The sequence below is a fragment of the Nicrophorus vespilloides genome, unplaced genomic scaffold, assembly GCF_001412225.1.
Source record: "Nicrophorus vespilloides isolate i.1.1-1 unplaced genomic scaffold, Nicve_v1.0, whole genome shotgun sequence".
NCBI lineage: Eukaryota > Metazoa > Arthropoda > Insecta > Coleoptera > Silphidae > Nicrophorus > Nicrophorus vespilloides.
The window spans coordinates 63,337-81,972 of NW_017099680.1; the positions used below are offsets into that span (position 1 = coordinate 63,337).

Genomic DNA, 18,636 nt, shown 5'->3' on the forward strand with positions numbered 1-18,636 from the left:
AAACATGAAGCATATGTTCTACTAAAATTTTCATATTTAACTGTTATATATATTTATAATAAATTAAGTAAATATATAATACTTGAAGCAAAGTGAAACAAAAATCATCTTGCATCTTCACTTAATGTCTCCCAATTAAAAGTAAATACGTGGTGTACATTTTCTTATAAAACATACGAATGATTATTTATTGTTCCCACGTTCATTTTAATTAATTTATAAAAATAAATCACGTTTTATATCACATTGTTTTGTTCGTGATTTCAATAATGTTAAAACTTCCATCAAGATTTAGATCCATTAAAAATCTTATTGTTAGAATTAGTTGTATTTGTTGTTGCATTTACAAACCACTTTGTGGTGACATTCTTAAGTGATATTTTTGTAAAGCGAAAGTTGCTACATTTTTTTTTGCATACACATTTTGCGAAATTTCCAAGATGATTCATAAATAAATGACAGTGAATTTAATCACTTAATTAGTAATATTGTTCAACACATGATTACATACAGAGAATTGTTGAAAGTTTTACAGAAATTAATTTATAAGTTTATACTTTCTTTGGATTTGTCTTATTTAATACTAGATTATTATTGATTATTGAGGTTGTAATGTAATAATAATATGAATATATCTAAAATTATTATTTATAAGCGCTTAAATTGAATTTGATGTGTAATTTATAATGCATATTTATAAGTTTAAACTTATCTTATCTTTGAATATTAATAATTAATAATAAGTTATGCTCTTTCTGCATCGATGAACGCAATCAAATCCTTTGTTCCGGCTAATTAGATCCATCCTTCAGTTTCAATAAACTCGGTAAACTAGTTTTAGAATCTGTAAAGGTGCGCACAGTTTATGTCATTTGCCCATACATCCTTATCTAGTTCACACCATTTACGTAATCTTCCGCTCTCTCCGATACCTATTCACACTTTCCTCATTCTCACACCTGAACCTACCAATCATTCCTTGGCTCCCATTCGCACCATTCATTCGCAACTGCATTTCAATTACTTCACCCCAAACAACGTTTGCAATTCAAACTTGATTAATGCATTTCACACCCTTCCCACATGCATCATTAATTCTTTCTTCAATTTATCAAGATTATTTTACGAAAAACATCAATTAATATCTACTTTACATACATATTTGAATAATAACATCAACTTTTGCTTATACATAAAATACTTGTCTTTTATAACAACATTGCATAAGATTCTTATTTACGACAAACCATTGAACAATTTTTTTATATAAAATTATTTTTATTTCAAATATTCGACTTTTTATAGTAATTTGTTATTATACAATAAATTAACTACTTGTATATTTATATGGGAATCACGGTTCTCTTTCTGTTTCTTATATAATTTATCAACAGTTTCAACTTATATACAATTTATCAGTGATATTCAATTCTCTGTCAGCAATTTATTTTATTGCTTAGGAGTTTTCGTGTACTAACAAGTAAAGCTTTTTTTTTTAATTGCTTCATTACATGTCTTACTTTGCTTAATTTGTATTAGCCCCATTTTTACTAAATTATTTTATGAATTTAATCATTCATTTAAAATTGCTTTGTTGCTTCTGTTTTCAGGTGACGGTGAAGAAGGCCAATAGATACAGCTCGAGGTATCGTGGTGAAACCCGTTCGACTCCGGTGAGGGCTTCCACCGCGACCCCAGTTTATGTCCCCACCGTACCAACAATAACTCCATCTGGTCAGCAGGTAAGTCGTCGTCCGTTTGCTTGGATAGGTGATATTTTCGCCTGCATCCTCCGACGCACTTGCAAACAGTAAAACTATCTTTTTATATATATATTTACATACAATATCATACAGAACAAATATTTTGGGTTTATATTTCATTAACTTTATTCCAATTTGGGAATGTATACAAATTCTGAAAATACTTTGAAAAAAGAAAATAAGAAACAAAAATTGCATTCAATTTTGTAAATTGATAATCTGTATAAAATATGCACCGACATTAATAATAATTAAAAAAAAATAGTACACCTTGGATGATGAAAAAAGAAAACAAAACATTAATGATATAAATTAATAAATAATTTGCCCCCTATGTTTTTGTTTTGGCGACTGAGGCTGTCGTCAAATGATGGTAACAAAAGAAAGTTGCTTGGTTGTGTGCTGCCTCTGACTCTGAGTCTAATTGCTTTTGTCTTTGTCGAAGGATTTCGTGTGGTCCGAAATGGAACCAAACCGGTGGTCCTTCAATAAACTCGTGTGAAGGGGGTTGGACAATACGAACACACTGCTTCTTCTTCTTGTTCTTCTTCTAGTACAACCACTACTCTCCACCACTCTGCTTCACATATTGCACTCATTCACATACAAACATACAAATACGCAGGTGCAGGTAAATAAACTACAAGAAAAAAAAACAGCAAGAAAAACTTAACATTATACTAACCAAAACATAAGTATATAAATATTTTGTATATTATTAATACATTAACACCCACAATTTTATTATATTAGTACCAACTTATTATTATTATAATTGTCTATGTTTATATTTAAAGCCAATATGCAATTAGATTTTGCAGTTTCATAAGTTTACATCAATCAGAAATATATATCTTTACCACATGAATGTAATAATTATAAAATATGACAGTTATATATATATACATACAATGAAATCTTTTTTGAGTGGACAAAAGTTTTATTTTTCTTCAATTGATTCACATTCACTGCTTTTTATATCTCTAATTATTTATGTAATTATAGATATTTTTATTAATTGAGTTAAATTTGAAGTAGTCAAAAGTTTTATCAATATAAAGTTGTATTTAATCAATTGTAAATGTTACAAATATTACCACAAAAATAATCAAGGTTTTTATCAAGAGAGATTTCAAAGTATATTTTATTTTATTGAGCTTTAATTTAGTTAGAAAGTAAAAACTTACAGCATTAAAATGAAATCGGAATGTACAAAATTATTGTGATATCAAAGTTTAAATTAAAAATAAATCCCAGTATTGATTATACCAAAGTTTTTTTTATCGAAAATTAACAGTCTGCAATTAATGCTGCAAGTTGACAAAAAGAAATTCTGTATGTATTAAAAATATTTTATGTATTCTTTGTAATACTCTTATGTATTATCTAATAATTGTTTGAGGTGTACTATATTTTTTTATTATTATTATTTCTATTATTATTTTTATTATTAATATTGTTGGGAGCACAAATAAACAAAGCATATTTTGTAATGTCTGTCTGATTTTTCCGATTACGAAGTATTTGTATATATTCACCACGCTCATGCGTTTGTATATAGCCCATTATTTATTGAACTAAACAAAGAGTACGAGTTATTTATTATTATTTTTATTATTTCATTTAACATTCTTTGCAGCACAAATCTGTTTATTTATTTATTTAAAATTAAAAACAGGTAACTAAAAGAATGATTATTTATTTGCAAATTTAACCGGAATGTATGAGGATTTAGGTAAAGTACTAAAACCGTATCGAGCACAATTAATCTCGGTAGGAATGTATTCACTGTCCGAACTCTCATCCATTTTCCATCATATTCTGTTGTTGTTGTTGTTGTAATTCGAAATCAAAGAGAAGACGCACGTGCGGTTTTTGTAGGTCCGAGGTATTCAAGGAGAACTGGACGGTTTCCCGGTGATTTCGATCGACGAACCCGTGAATTCCCTTTATTCCGATAATCTGATTAGCGAAAACGCAACGAACCTGGTAAATGTAGAAACTGTAGTGTTTGGTATTTTGAGGTGTCGCGGAACTGATGTGGTATTTTTACGTTTTAAAGGTGCCCGACGGCGGTAAAAACGATCAATCAAAACCTGTATCAATAATCGAACGAATTATCAATTCGATAACGTCGATATCCACGACGACGAAACCGGGCGAGGAGAAGGACGGCGCCTCCAGCAAAGGCGTCACGGAGTCCTCGGCAATTTTAAAGATTGCCAGCAAGAAACCAACTTTAGAACAAACGACGACGAAGGTGGCGGAGGTGACCACGGAGAAGCCTACGACTATAATTGAGAGGATCTTGAGTTCTCTGTCGGCGATTCAGGCCACCGATCATGTAGGTACAACCGAGAGCATGCTAAAAGCACTATCTCCGAAACACGGTGGCACCTTGGGGCAATTGTTGAACCTTCTGAAACCTAAGCCAAAACATACGACAACCGAAGCACCGCAACCCTACAGCACTGTCGCCATCTCTTTGGCCGATTACATAGCCTCCCTTGGCTCTCCCAAATCTACGACTCTTCTTCCATCTACTTTCTACGACGTCTCCGACCTCGTCAACAGCCTCTCGATAAGCCCCGGCACGATTCCACCATCCTTCGCCAACACAGTCAGCCTCAGCGCTGACTTCAATCCATCCACTGTCTCCTCCCTCGATTTCACCGACTTTTTGGAAATTACCAATCCCACCGAGATAAACTTTGTCGATAACAGTATTAACATACCCACGACAACCGAATCCCCCATCACTACCACTAATCCACCTACAACCACCGTCCAAGCGAATCCCATCACCTCTCCAGAACCAACACCCGAAGTTACCACCAAATCCGAAATAACTACAACTGTAATGCAGAACCCAACTGAAAAGGTAACAACAGAAAGTACCAACATAATATTATCAACCGAAATCCCTATGGAATCCAGTACTGGGATGATTACCGAACAGAATACACAGCAAAACGCTGAGATTCTATCGAGATTTGCTGAAATCAAGGTCGAAGCAACAACCAACGCTCCAATGGAAACCACTATTAGCCCTACATTGAAAGCCATAGTTGATTTAACGACTGACGCTACAGTTGAATCAACCACCGAGATGAAACTCGAAGCTACGACTGAAATGAAAGCCGAATCTACAACTGAAATGAAGGTTGATGCTTCTACTGAAATTAAAGTTGAATCTACAACTGAATTGAAAGTTGAATCTATGATTGATATGAAAGTTGAATCTACGACTGAAATGAAGGTAGAATCTACAACTGAAATGAAGGTTGAGGCTTCTACTGAAATGAAGGTTGAATCTACAACTGAAATGAAGGTTGAGGCTTCGACTGAAATCAAATCTGAGACTTCTGCCGACATAATGAAAGTCGAGTCTACGACTGAAATGAGAGTAGAACCGACAACTATAGCAAAGATCGAAGCTGCAGTTGAAATGAAAATCGAGACTGCGACGGAAGTGAAAGCGGAAGCTCCAATCGAATCTAGAATTGCAGAGGAGATGAAAGTTGAAAGTACTACTGAAGCAAAGATCGAAGCTTCGACTGATTCTGTAGCGAAGGTAGAGTCTTCAACGGAAATGGGTGTTGTTGAATCGACCACCGAACAGAAACCTGAACAGACCACGGAGGTTAAATTAGAATCAAAGAAGGCAAGTGAATCCCCTGTAACCGAAATGAATCCCAGCACGACCCCCCAAGCATCGATTTCAGGAACGGAGATGCCTGAAATGACGACTATCGATTTAACCGCGAACTTGATCGAAACTGAAAAACCGACGACAGAGGCTCCTCTAACTACGGAGCAATTCAAAGTAAGTCTAAGCAGCGTGCAAATAACATCCGGCAACGAGGCTGTGTCCAACGAAGAGGAGGCCACCACGGTGACGATCCTGAATCGTGGCTCGTTTCCACAGAGAATGGGAAAACTGCTACCGGATGCGGATGTCATCCAGGAGCAGGTAACCAATGATCTGGTGTCGCCGCAACCTCAGGCACAGCCTCGACCGATCGCTGTTTCGTCGACGACGACGCCCAGATCGAGCGATTATTTCATATTCGCTGTGCTGCCTAATAACACGATCGTCAGGAAACGACCACCGATGCGACAAAGGGCGCCGTTCTTGATCGTTGGCGTTTACCCAAATAATACTATTGTCCATAAATTTCCCAACGGGACTATCGTGCCCGAAGAACCTGTCGTTCAAGTAAGTGGTTTCGATACGCGTGACCCCCTGCCCTACCAAACAGTCATAACCAATCGAGTAACTGAGCAAGGAATGGATGACGCGAGGGTATTCTATGTTATTAACTTATTTGTTTTGCCTGGTGATGGACCACATTCGCACTACGCTTCTATCTCTCATTCTCATCAACTTTATTTATATTTGTCTCGCACCACGCTTCTTGTTTATTCACTAGTCATTTGTTTCATCTGTCACCTGATTTACCTAACGAATCCGAAATTCACGGTCTCTCTCTTTCATTCACGTAAACTTTTTGTAACCAACTGAGTTTCAGAGATATTTCTGAACAGTTAAACTGTATATACAGAAGAAAAAAGGTAAGTTGAATAATTGTCATATTACGTAGAGAAACTAGTTTTATAAGACTAGTAATAATAAGACTTCAGTTATTTATGCAACGACATCGAATCATCAAATAAAATCAATTTATTACTTAATTCATACATCAATATAATTACATTGAATTAAACTGCTAAATTTTAGAGAAGACTATATTAAACTATAACAATTTTACAACTAAATATTGAATATTTAAACCATAAAATCTAATAATTTTTTCATACTATTACATAACATTTAAACTCATTTTCTTTTAGAAGATAATAATCAAAAATATATACAAAATTTCATATTAAAAAAAAAATTAGATTTATAATATATTTTAAAGAAGATATTTTTATTCAACTATAAGACTGAAATTAATTTAATTTAAAATAAAACGTGAATAAACTTTAGAACTTTCTTGATACTTTTACATAGCTTTGAAACTCATTTCGTTACACAATTTGTTCACTCGACGTATCGCGTTTTTTATATATGCATAAGTTTAATTAGTTAACGTAATAGTCGTTCTTAATCTGTGTGCTAATTAAATAATCTAAATGTTTTAATTGAATTAATAAGCACGCGAGTCCAAGTAAAAACTCTCGAACAAATATAAGAATAATTTTCGAGATGTTTAAGTTTTTGTATTTCAAATCGAGATTCTTTAATTGGACTTCGTTAACACTACATGTTTTTTGTCTACTGTTTAACAAATCAGGTGACCCATTCAAATCAATAAATAAAATCATCATCTAGATAAAATTGATTAAAACTATTAATACTTTGCAAAATCATCTCGTCTGATTTACAACAATTCTAATGAAGAAACCAACAACAACAAAAAAAAACTATTATAACTTCTCTCTTACTTTCGTTTTATTAATTTTAATATTGTTTCTTCGCTTATAATTTATGTGCTAAACGATTAATTAAAAACAAAGATATAAATGAAACAACACTTCGAAACATTTTCAACGTAGGTCAAAATCGAAATTGAATATTATTTGTGTAAACACCAGCGAATTTAAGAATATAACAAACAAATTAATGAATTAAATTTGAAGATAAGTATCTCATATTCATGGATCTAAAAGTATTAATATTTAATCAAGATTATTACGTGAAAACAAAAAAGAAAAATCAATTTTATCATAAAGGAATATTTTAACACTTGAATTTGATAAAAGGAACGCAGCTAACAACTCATTACCAGTCAGTAAAATAATGGAAATAGTTCATCATCCTTAGAAACCTACTCCAAAATCGGTATTAGAATTCCAACCCTGTTTCTAGGCTAACGATGTTGCCGCGAATCAATTGTCTTTAGACATTGGTAACAGTCTGGAAGTTCCATCTCCCATGACAACAACAACATCTACTACAACATCAACACCAACAACAACTACCGCTGCAACTACTACAACTACTACTACTACCACATCATCCCCAAGCACAACAACAACGACATTGTCACCAACGATGATGGCAATGTCCGAAATGTTAACGACGACTTTAACACCAGAAACGAGTTCGACGACTTTAACACCCACCACGACCCCAACCGAAGATCTTACGACTTTGACTGGTCTGCTGGGCGGAAAGACCGTTGAAGAATTCAAAACGATTGTAAATCAAAGCAATGCGGCCTATACTTTGGCCGTAAATAACGACACATTGGTAAGCAAATCCCGGTAACTGGACGGGTTTTAGACTAGATACAAATGTACTAAGATTCCTAATGACGGAATTCCTAATGCAGATCACTCTATTGTTATGAATTGTGTAAATGTACCTTGCAGATTGTAAGGACTAAAAACAGAAAGTTGGTCAGGAGACGGAGGCCGATTAGGAGAGAGTTTTTAGATGTAGATGATAGCGTCGTAAGTCAGAAAGATACAGAGAAAAACTTAACAGTTTTTTTTTAATCTATTTTCATAACAGAAACTGATTATATTTAACAGAAAACAATAATATGTTTTACTTAATTTACTGCAATTTAATCGACGTCATTGTTTTAAACATATCTATTTCCAGTTTTATGTTTTTGATGATCCTTTGTGTTTTCGTCTACTATCCTCCTAATGCACTAAGTGCTAACAAAGCACTGCTAACTTGTGACTAATGATGTTAATAACTTATTTAATGTATATACACCTTGGAAAGACACTTGCTTAGTTACTGACTCTAACTACTAATCTTCAGTTACTTTCCAGTAATTACATAAATCTGTCGTGGATTATAGGTCTCTTCGAGAATTAACACTGAGGATGCTGATAATGAAATAAACGCCGCTGAAGCTGCAACAACCAAAGCCGCTGAAGCTACAACCGCTACACAAGCTCCAACCACGGAGGCTGCAACAACAACCATGAAGATTATTACTACCACTGAAGCTGCAACTACTGTGAAAGCCACAGAACCAGCTCCAATTACAACGACTTATAGAACAACTACCTTCAATCCGTATACCACCACTGATTTGGCTTCGTTCATATCGCAATTCTTATCCACTCTGCGTCCAGTCTACACGCCGACTACAACTTATGTACCAACTACATTCGCTCCAACTACACCATTCGTCTCGACAACATATAACGACAACATAATAAAAGATACTGCACCTACTGTTACCATAACTGCAAGAAGTCGTACAACCGCCAGATTGACGACTCAACCTCCATCCACTACACCAATTCCAACCACTACACCGATGCCTACAACTACAACTACTCAACCACCCACTACAACTGAACTACCAACCACTACCACTATGCCTACTACGACAAGAATGATCACAACTACCACAGAAGCCCCAACAACAACTCCAATCAGAACTACAACTACGCTTCCACCCACAACCACGCACATTCCGTCAAAGAGACGTTTAGAGACTACCACTGGTGCCCCAATTAGAAGAAGATCTACTCTTCCTCCAAGTACAACCACGTATTTACCAACGACAACTTACATTTCAACAACAACTTTCGTGCCAACAACAAAACTTGGATTTAAACCAGAAGACGTGGACCTCGACGATCTAGTTAAAAAATCGAACAAAAAATTATCCGATCAGCAACTCAAAGATTTGGAAGCTCTTAAAGCGTTGGAACGCGAGCAGGCGGCTATTCTTAAACAACTCTCATTCTTAACCAACTTGGTAACATTCCGATCAATATTCTATAATTTTGTAGTCTAAGTAACAATATTAATTTCAGAACTTTGGTGGACAACAACCTAAATTGACTACTAAACAACCAAAATTGTCGACCCCAAGCAGTTTGGCAAGCAGAGTATGTGGATATAAATAATTAACGAGTTAACATAATTTGTAATTTACTTCTTTGTAGATTCTATCTTTCGCGGCTGAAAGAGATAAGGAAACTACCACGACTTTTAGGCCTCCAGTTGAAACAACCACGAATCCAGGCGTGACCATAGTTGAAGCGTTATCTACCAGCAGACAACCCAAGAGGATTGCAGCAGTGGATTCTAAAAACGAAATTGAAAGTATCATCAAGCAATTGAACGATAACGGAGTAACCAGCGTTACTAACCCAACCATCGTCTCGACGTATGGAAAGAGTCAAGAGGCTATTTTGGCAGCTATTTTGAAAGAACGCGGCATTGAACCAAGCACTCCAAAATCGCTCGGAGATCAAATTAGGCAAAATGTATTAACTATTTATACGAAAATTTAATTTGATATTAATAATTAATTACTTTCAGCACTTATTTAATGAACCCACCACTACGAGACGACCAAGAATCACGACCCAAAGACCTCCAGGAAGATTGGCGCAGGGTTTGAACTGGATTTTGAATGCGTTGGCGCCTCCACCATCAACCAGAAGGCCGAAACCAAAACCGAGACCTAGGCCTGTTGTTGTGACGACAACCGAATACGAAGAATTGATCCGCGAATCTACCGACAGTACACCCGTTTATGTGGAAACCACAACCAGAGGAAAGCGACCAGTGAACGCGCTCTCCGACGCGGAATTGGCTAATCTTATAGCGCAGCTGGAAGCTATCCAAAAGGATCCAGCCAAAGTACGTAACTTAGATTTGACACCGTTCAAGAATCTGCAAAATCCTACGGATCAGGGCACCAAAAACGTGGAGATCATCTCTTCTGGTTCTTCGGGTTCCAATAAAGTGACGAGAGCCCCAAAAGCATACAGCGGTTCCCAAAGGTAATGTTTAAAAAAAATTTAGAATAATTTTGATAATTTAATATTTTTTAAATTAGGATTAGGGCGAGTACGATAAATAGTATTGAAGAAGATCCAACTACAAGACCACCACGAGTGGTAACGACGACCCAAGAAGTGCATACAAGGCCTGTGACTCGGGGTTCAAGAATCACTTTGCCTCCAGTCTCTTTAGACCCAGTACCCGGGGTTAATGATAATAGTCCAATGGTAGGAGGAAATTTCCTCAATGCTGCCGTGAATGTTACTAGGGCCATTTCGACTTTCCTCGGATCAGCAATCCAGGTACGTTTCCAATCTGGTTCTTCCTCAAAGTTCAGATTAATATAGTTGTAAATAGCTTTTCTATTGCAGGTATTAAAAGAAAGTTATTGTTAAAAAGAGAGAAAACGTTTTGTTTGTACTTGAGTTGCTATGTTTGTTTTGTTGTTCTTTTTTTAGGTGGCTGCTAGACAAGTCGCCTCGATGATAGCGAATGGTTCGGGCAATTTCGGCGCTGCGTCTTCAAGTTCCTAGTTTAGTCCCAACACACACATACAAAGATATTTTAGCCAAACAGTTGCAAAAGTGAACAGCTTAGATAGAATATAGTCAAATATGAACTTGGTAATAAGAACTACTCTACGAACGAAAGAGAAATCATCAACCCTGTGACTAAATACTCTTACTCACATATTCTAAGCATGACTTATTTATACTATAACTGAAATTTCTCTTGACATTTATCCATTTACCTATGTATTCGTGGTACACCTAAAACATGTCTTTTTACCATGCATTTGGATTCCATATTTAATTGTACATTTTTTGTTGTTGAAAGAAACGAGTCTAACATTAATTGTCGCTTGACATAAAATAACGTATGTAATCCAAATAAAAGTGGACCACGCTTAGAAATATCTCGTTGAAAGTTTCGATCTTCGTAGCACCGACATCAGGGATAGCAGCTCTAAACCAAACTCATCTACCTATTTATATAATTTATTTTTTATATATAACATTTTCCGTTAATTTACATATTAAGGTCCATCACTATTATTATTATTTTTTATTTTGGGGGTGGTTGGTTTCATACTTGAAACAAAAACTATTTTATAATTCGTAACTAAAATCCTATCTTCTTTTAGGGAGCTGCCCAGTCTTTCCAAACAATGATAGGCTCTGGTTCCAGAGGCGTCGGAGGATACTTCGAAGGATCCAGAGGATAATACCAAGTCCAAGTTTATAACATTGACTATTATTTTATTATTATTTTTTTATACATTTACATGTTTTTAATGGAACGCACTAGACATTCCCAGCAAATCCGCAAAGACATTTCCACCTCAAATGCCTTCGCGAATTTCGCTTCCTTCGAATCGAAACTTTGGTGCGTTCCAGAAAAAAAAAAGAAAACTAAAAGAAAACATCACTTAATTCGCTTACGTTACGTTAATTGAATTATTTATTAGTTTAATCTGTTTTGAGTCAGAACAGAAGCGGGATGTGATTAGTAATCGAATCCAATCTCTTAGTCACAATATTATCCTAGTTTATTACGTAATAATAATAATTATTATTTTTTTATTTTATACATACATTATATATTTTTATTCTTATATTTAAATCGAATTTTTTTTGTTATTATGTACATATCTGAAACGTAGTCGCTTCTTTTTTTAAATTACTTCTTTTCTATACAGCTTTCTCTTTCTGTATTATGCATTGTGTTTTTTTTTTGTTTATCTTAATTCATTAATTATTATTTCTTCGTTTTTTTGTAAATAAATTTTTATCGATTGGTTTGAAATTTGTCGATGAAAAATGAAGTGAATAATTGCGAAGCATCATGGGATATTGATGTGTAACTACAGTCGCATTAACTTTGCTGCATTATTAAACCAGATTTAGTCATTCTACAGCTGATGTGCAAATCAGTAAGAATCGCACGGACTTTCGAAACTGTACTTATTTTATATATCGTTTGTAGATGTACTTTGTATATTGGGTTGCCTAGCATGTACATTAACGTATTTATTTTTTGTTAATTAAATTAAAGAAACAGTTATCTTCCTACTTTTATTTCACTAATTACCAGACCACAATTAACTACATTTACCAAGTTAAAAAAAAAAACTCATTAAAAGCATAATGTTATTAATTAATAATGTAATGTTATGTTGATAAATAATAACAGTTTGTTAAATGAAATGACATCAATTGGTTTATATATAACATTTATACTATATTTCGCAATTAATGCAAATTATTGTGAAATAAGTTCTTTTAAACAAGAAAACAAACGTATTTGAATGTATACTATTAGACACATCTGGTATGACTAATTGGGTTAAGGATATTCATAAATGCATTATATATATATTAACTGTCACTTATCACTTATTGTTTAGTATTTGATTTAATCTGTCAACATCAATGTGATAAAGATCGTTTTCTTTCAATGAAAGTAAATTTTCGTTTAATTTTAAGAATTTATTGTCGTCGCAGGAAATAAAATAATTCATGGAGCAATTATAAATATAATTGCGTTATGATTACTTTTCATACACGAACAATGAATGACATACATATATCATTCATTTACGACGCTTAATCATTCTGAATATAGTTTTTTCGATTTAATTCGAATAATTAGTTCTCGTTGAAATTGCATGTACGTCAGGAATTGCAGACGCAGGAAATTAAATGTGAAAGCTACTAATTTGCAAATTTCCTTTGGGATACGCCGAGATTTATGTATGTGCAACGTTTACAAATCTCCATTTTGTATATTACTGTATTACTATATAATTTAGTTGATGAAATTTCAAGACTTTAACACTCAAATATATTATAAGTAAAAAATAAGACCATAGAATTAAAAAATCTATAGTCAAAAGACTGAAAAAAAAACAAGAAAATTTTAACAGTCCTTCTTTATTGTTTTTCCTAGGATGATTACAAATTTTGAAAAAAAAAAAAAAAAAATTATGTAGAACAATAGAATTGCCAATTATGACAATTTCTAGATTATGAAAACTTCTGAAATTTTTACTGATTTTTTTTTATACTAAATTTATTACTGGAATCAGTTGCAACTGAAAAATACTCATAAATCTTAAATTTTAAGTGTATATATTTCTGGTGTAGTTACAAAACTTTTAAATTTTATTATTACGATTGTGACCAAAAAAAAATTCTAAGTAGTTTCACGAGTAAAATTCATATATTTTGTTTATTATATTGTCTCTAAAATGATATACAGAAAAATGTATATATTACTTAACTGGTCATAATTTTTTAATTTTTCATACATGAAGTATGAAAATGTAGCATAAGTACGTACATAGACAATTTCGCAGCAGAAAGTTTCAGGCAGATAAATTATAAGTTTAAAACGAATGGAACTGTTCAAGATATTCATAGAGAATGTTCAGGAAGACCAAGAACATCAACGAGTTTTACCAGCCAATAAAGACTACTGAAAAGTTATTGGCAAACATCCAAAACATCTGTAAGACAAATCAGTCGTGAGATTGGCATTAGCAAATCTAGTGTCCGAATGGCGTAAGGTTAATGTTAAATCATTCTATATTCATTTTTTGGTGTAACTGTATCAACGTCCCTACCCCTCAGCGGGCCGCGGTAAAATTATCAAAAAATTGACCGATCCGCGGCGATATAAAGGTTGGGGAGCACTGGCGTAAGGAACCTGATAAGTGTAGAAGAGGTCTCCCAGACGTGAGCTTATTAAGAAGAAGTTTCAATCGCATTTTAAGATGTAAATGATAGAAAACAGAAGACAATGGAAGAATTAAAAGCCGTAATTGAGCAAAAATGCGCCACAATACTAAATGAATCAATAGCGAATCGTTATCAGCAGTATATTGGCCAGAACATTAATAATTTTTAACATCAGCAGTAGAAGGTAAAGTTGAAAATTTTATGCAGATTCTTTTGTAATATAAATATTAATTATTTCTGAATATACTGAATATAATACATATATTTCTTTTTGGACACACTCTATATATAAATTGTATAAAATAATTATATAGTCCAATTAAGAATAATTAAAATTTTAGCATACAAAGAAAACTTTATTCATAACAATTTAGACTAAAGCAATCACATCAATATTTGATTACAAATTGTATCAATATTTTCAAACTTTCTTTAAAGAAATGTTGATTTATAAACTAAATGCAAGTAATTACAAAGAAAGTTACAAAAACAAAACACATTCATTTCAAGCGACATTAATTACAATTGAGACAATTATTATACATTTCGAATACAACTAAATGTAAATTAGCGTGTATTTACATATGTCGCTGTTAAATGTATACAGATATAACAATAATTCATGTATAAAACAAAATATCCCGTCGTGCAGTATTTATTATTTCATTGATTATTATAATTTAGGACTGACTTGTTTTCTTCAATGAAAAGAGGCGTGAGATCGCATTGGGAATACCAGCAATGAGAGGGTCGATCAAAGCCGGATTTGTCAGTCCTTTAAACGCCTTATTTCTATTAATCATTGCAAGTAAATTTCACAATATCAAATACATGTAATATTTCTTGATTAATTTATGGATAATTGCAATAATTTCATTGAAAATTCTTGAAAATCATTAAAATAATTTATATTCTTACTTACAAAATACAAAATGTGTCATTGGTTATATAACTAAAATTTGTATCTTCCACTGAATTTATCTCAATGAATATTTTTTTATGTCGTGTGTTTTTATTCACAATCTGTTCATCAATGTGGACATCTCTGCGATTCCACTATTTCCTCTGACTGTGAATCTGCTGCTATCCTTAACACTGTTATTGTCCATCAACTTGGCTGAAGGTCCATATGTTGAACCTTATTCATTTGACTGTCCATCTCTGACGAACGATGGCCCTATTGCTGCAAGCACCGAGGGGGCTCACAAAGGGCCTGGCTTGATCAGCTTGATCAATGAATATAGGAATAATTGTATTGATTTAATCTAAATTTCTTATTAAATAAATTAAAAATATGGATCGCTTAGTGAAAACACATAAAATACTTCTTTTTAAAAAGCATTACAGAAAAACATGTGTAAAATAAGAAACTCACATGTATAATTCCAACCGAATCAAACAGAACAAAAATAAACATATATTAGGAATACTAATGTCATGCTAATAAATAGAATATTACACTTTGTTTTAGAAGGAAACGTGTGTAAGTGTAAAGTAAAATTGAATATTTTGTTTCTAGAATACGTCAAAGTTGGAAATTTACAAAAAAAAGTTTCATATGCAAATTTAATACAAACATGACTCATTCAAAATCTCATTGGAATATGAGACAACAATAATAGTAATTTGCAGTACCGTTTATCTTCACATCTCCTTTAGAAAACAATACACGTATTGAATACAGATCTAAATTGTAGTTGAAGAATTTACGATTTTATCAAAAAAAAAAATACAATGTTTAACAGTATATAAAATCATAGTGCGAACATTCCAACTATAGATCTAACAAGGAAGAAAAGCGTTCCACTTGGATGGATGTTTTCCCTTAACCTCCGCCAAGGCCATTCAGTAAATTGCATGGAAATAAAAGTACATGCAAATGCTTTCTTGTCGTAATTATCGGAGTGCAAGAGAGGTACGGCTAAGAAATCAGAAGTGAAAGCTAGGAACTCGCCAATTTCCATTGGAAACTTTGACGGCTATAAATCGGCAATATTTTTGGTCTCACTTGAATCTACAACGATAATTATAACAATAATAATAACAACAACGCGAATGTATTTATTGAATGATTCATTTATTTATTTCAACCACTAGATCCTTCCACCATTTATATTAATCAGCGGTTATCGGTGGCGTTAAAATCGTTTCCTTCCTGCTTTTTAATAAAACGGTAAAACCTAATTAAGTAAATTGTTCATTGTAGATAAAATGTGGTTTAATTTAAAAATAGTATAAGTAAATATTCAATGTATATTAAGAACTAATGCTAATGTTCTTCTTATTTATCACTTTATTTCTTTAGTTTAAAAAAAAAACTATTTATTGAACTTAATTTTCTGTTTAAAAATAATTACATAATTCAATTAATTGTTTTTTAATTACGTAAGTTAAGTTACTTACAAAAGTTATTAATTAAGTGAAGATTTATTAGAAGTTTTTCAAGAGATATGATTCATGAATTAAACAACTTTTCTGAACATTTAATATTGGAAAATCAATATATAATTATTATTACTATTTTTTTAATCAAAAGTAATAAAATATAATGAAGCTTCTAAAACAAATGAAATTAATGTTTCCTATATATCCATATACAGGAATACCTCGCATAGTGCGGGTAATCAGTTGCACCAGGATCCCTCCCAAACTGTTTAAAAGCGGACTAATCTATGAGTTAAATTATTTTAATTAATGATGACAATAGTGGTCTTTCAATACGAACCTTTTCAAATAAATTCAGTTCATTAAAGTTATTGTAGCAGAAAAGTACAGAAATTCCTAAATTACTAGACCTAATAAATTAAAATTCATCTCTTGACATGCCAACCAAATTAAAGGGTAATTCCTCTTTCGTGGATTTATTCAAAGGATGTTACAATACGTGTTCTACCGCCCCTCAAAGAGTTATTTCAAATTATTCGCATACTAAATACACTCGGTCCTCTTTTTATGCGTTCTCTTTTTATGCGGTTTTTATTTCAAGAATCATTTTTTTTAAATAACTGTTTTAGGCCATTTTGACACGTTTTGACAAAAATTGGCAAACCATTTCATCGAAAAAGATGATAATTCTGAACGAGCAATCAAGTTTCAACGCGAGCTTCAGAATTGCATTTCTGGATATCAGGAATTGTACAAAATAATAGCAAAGCCATCGCAAAGTTTAATCACTGATTATATTGTCAAAAGGAAAACATCAACATGCAAAGTTGAGACTAATTTTACTTGTGAAGAATCATTATCTTCAGGACATAGATCTGATATGCTGACTATCTCTTCTAGTGATGAAAGTGATTTCGAACCAGTTCGCAAATTATGCTGCACACTCTCATATAGCGACGATAATTCTAAAGAAAAAAATGTGAAGAAAGATTAACTTTCATAAAAAAATTCTGTATTTTTTTTGTAAAATTTTTCCGTATAAATTTAGAAGAAATATGTTAAGATTATATTTTTCTGAAATTTAATAAACTTGTCTATGATTGTTAATGTTTATATAAAATTATGAATAAACATTTCAGAAAGAATATAATAAGACTAATTATTTTTCTGAAATTTAATAAACCCTTTTTTATGCGATTTTCGGTATATTGTAACTCATTGTTTTAGTTTTATACGGTTTTAAAAAATTCCCCAACGTATCCTTTATTTTTATACGTGCGTCTAGTCCTTTTTTGTGCGATTTATTTTTATGCGTTTCCCTGTGGCAGATTTATGTAATTTATACTCAAAAAAATAATATGTAATTAATGAAACGGAACTAACGGTTTAAATATAACAGTGTCAACAAAGTCATTTATCAATATCAATTTGCGTGGATTATTTGCAGGATACGGTCTCACCGAAAGAATGATAAGAAACAAAATTTCGCGGATGGAAAGTTCAATTAGTTTTCCAGAAAGTAGTTTGTTACTAGGAATTCGTTTTACTATGAGGAAGACTGTCTGTTGGCCAATGAATGAAACCGTAAATTAAACGGATAGGAAATGCATTTGAATGCAGCAAACATGTTATTTTCCTCTTATTGCGATTTGCATAGTGCATAGGTGACCGCAGCACATAAAACAAGCGTAATTAAATAATTGGGATTTATCCCGTGGAGAACAATAGAGATGTACGTGCGCATAATTCCATTGTAATCGGTAAAAACCACTTCGTAAAATGAAACAAGTGTTTTTATCTATTATATTTATTTATGTTTTTAATTTGAAATATTGCAGCGATAATAATTCCGAATCCTACGGGTATTACGTAAATGTGAGCTAAGTTACGCAAAAAAAGAATAATAAATGTATGAAATTAAACGATTATGGGATGCGATTTTGGTTCGTGCGATTGTCCGGTGTTCAGGCGA

At 32.7% G+C, this 18,636-nt stretch overlaps 1 protein-coding gene across 1 annotated transcript in view; it reads left to right on the forward strand.

Moving 5' to 3' along the window:
* LOC108565176 (mucin-2-like) overlaps positions 1-12,078 on the forward strand; it is a 37,904-nt gene extending 25,826 nt beyond the window's left edge. The window contains exons 6-14 of the mRNA XM_017924491.1: positions 1,611-1,742; positions 3,645-3,752; positions 3,826-4,107; positions 8,588-9,502; positions 9,561-9,635; positions 9,693-10,016; positions 10,072-10,538; positions 10,595-10,841; positions 11,684-12,078. Coding sequence (XP_017779980.1) covers positions 1,611-1,742; positions 3,645-3,752; positions 3,826-4,107; positions 8,588-9,502; positions 9,561-9,635; positions 9,693-10,016; positions 10,072-10,538; positions 10,595-10,841; positions 11,684-11,764 — 2,631 coding nt within the window. The 3' untranslated portion in view covers positions 11,765-12,078. The remainder of the gene's footprint in view (positions 1-1,610; positions 1,743-3,644; positions 3,753-3,825; positions 4,108-8,587; positions 9,503-9,560; positions 9,636-9,692; positions 10,017-10,071; positions 10,539-10,594; positions 10,842-11,683) is intronic.
* Positions 12,079-18,636: the final 6,558 nt, after the last annotated feature.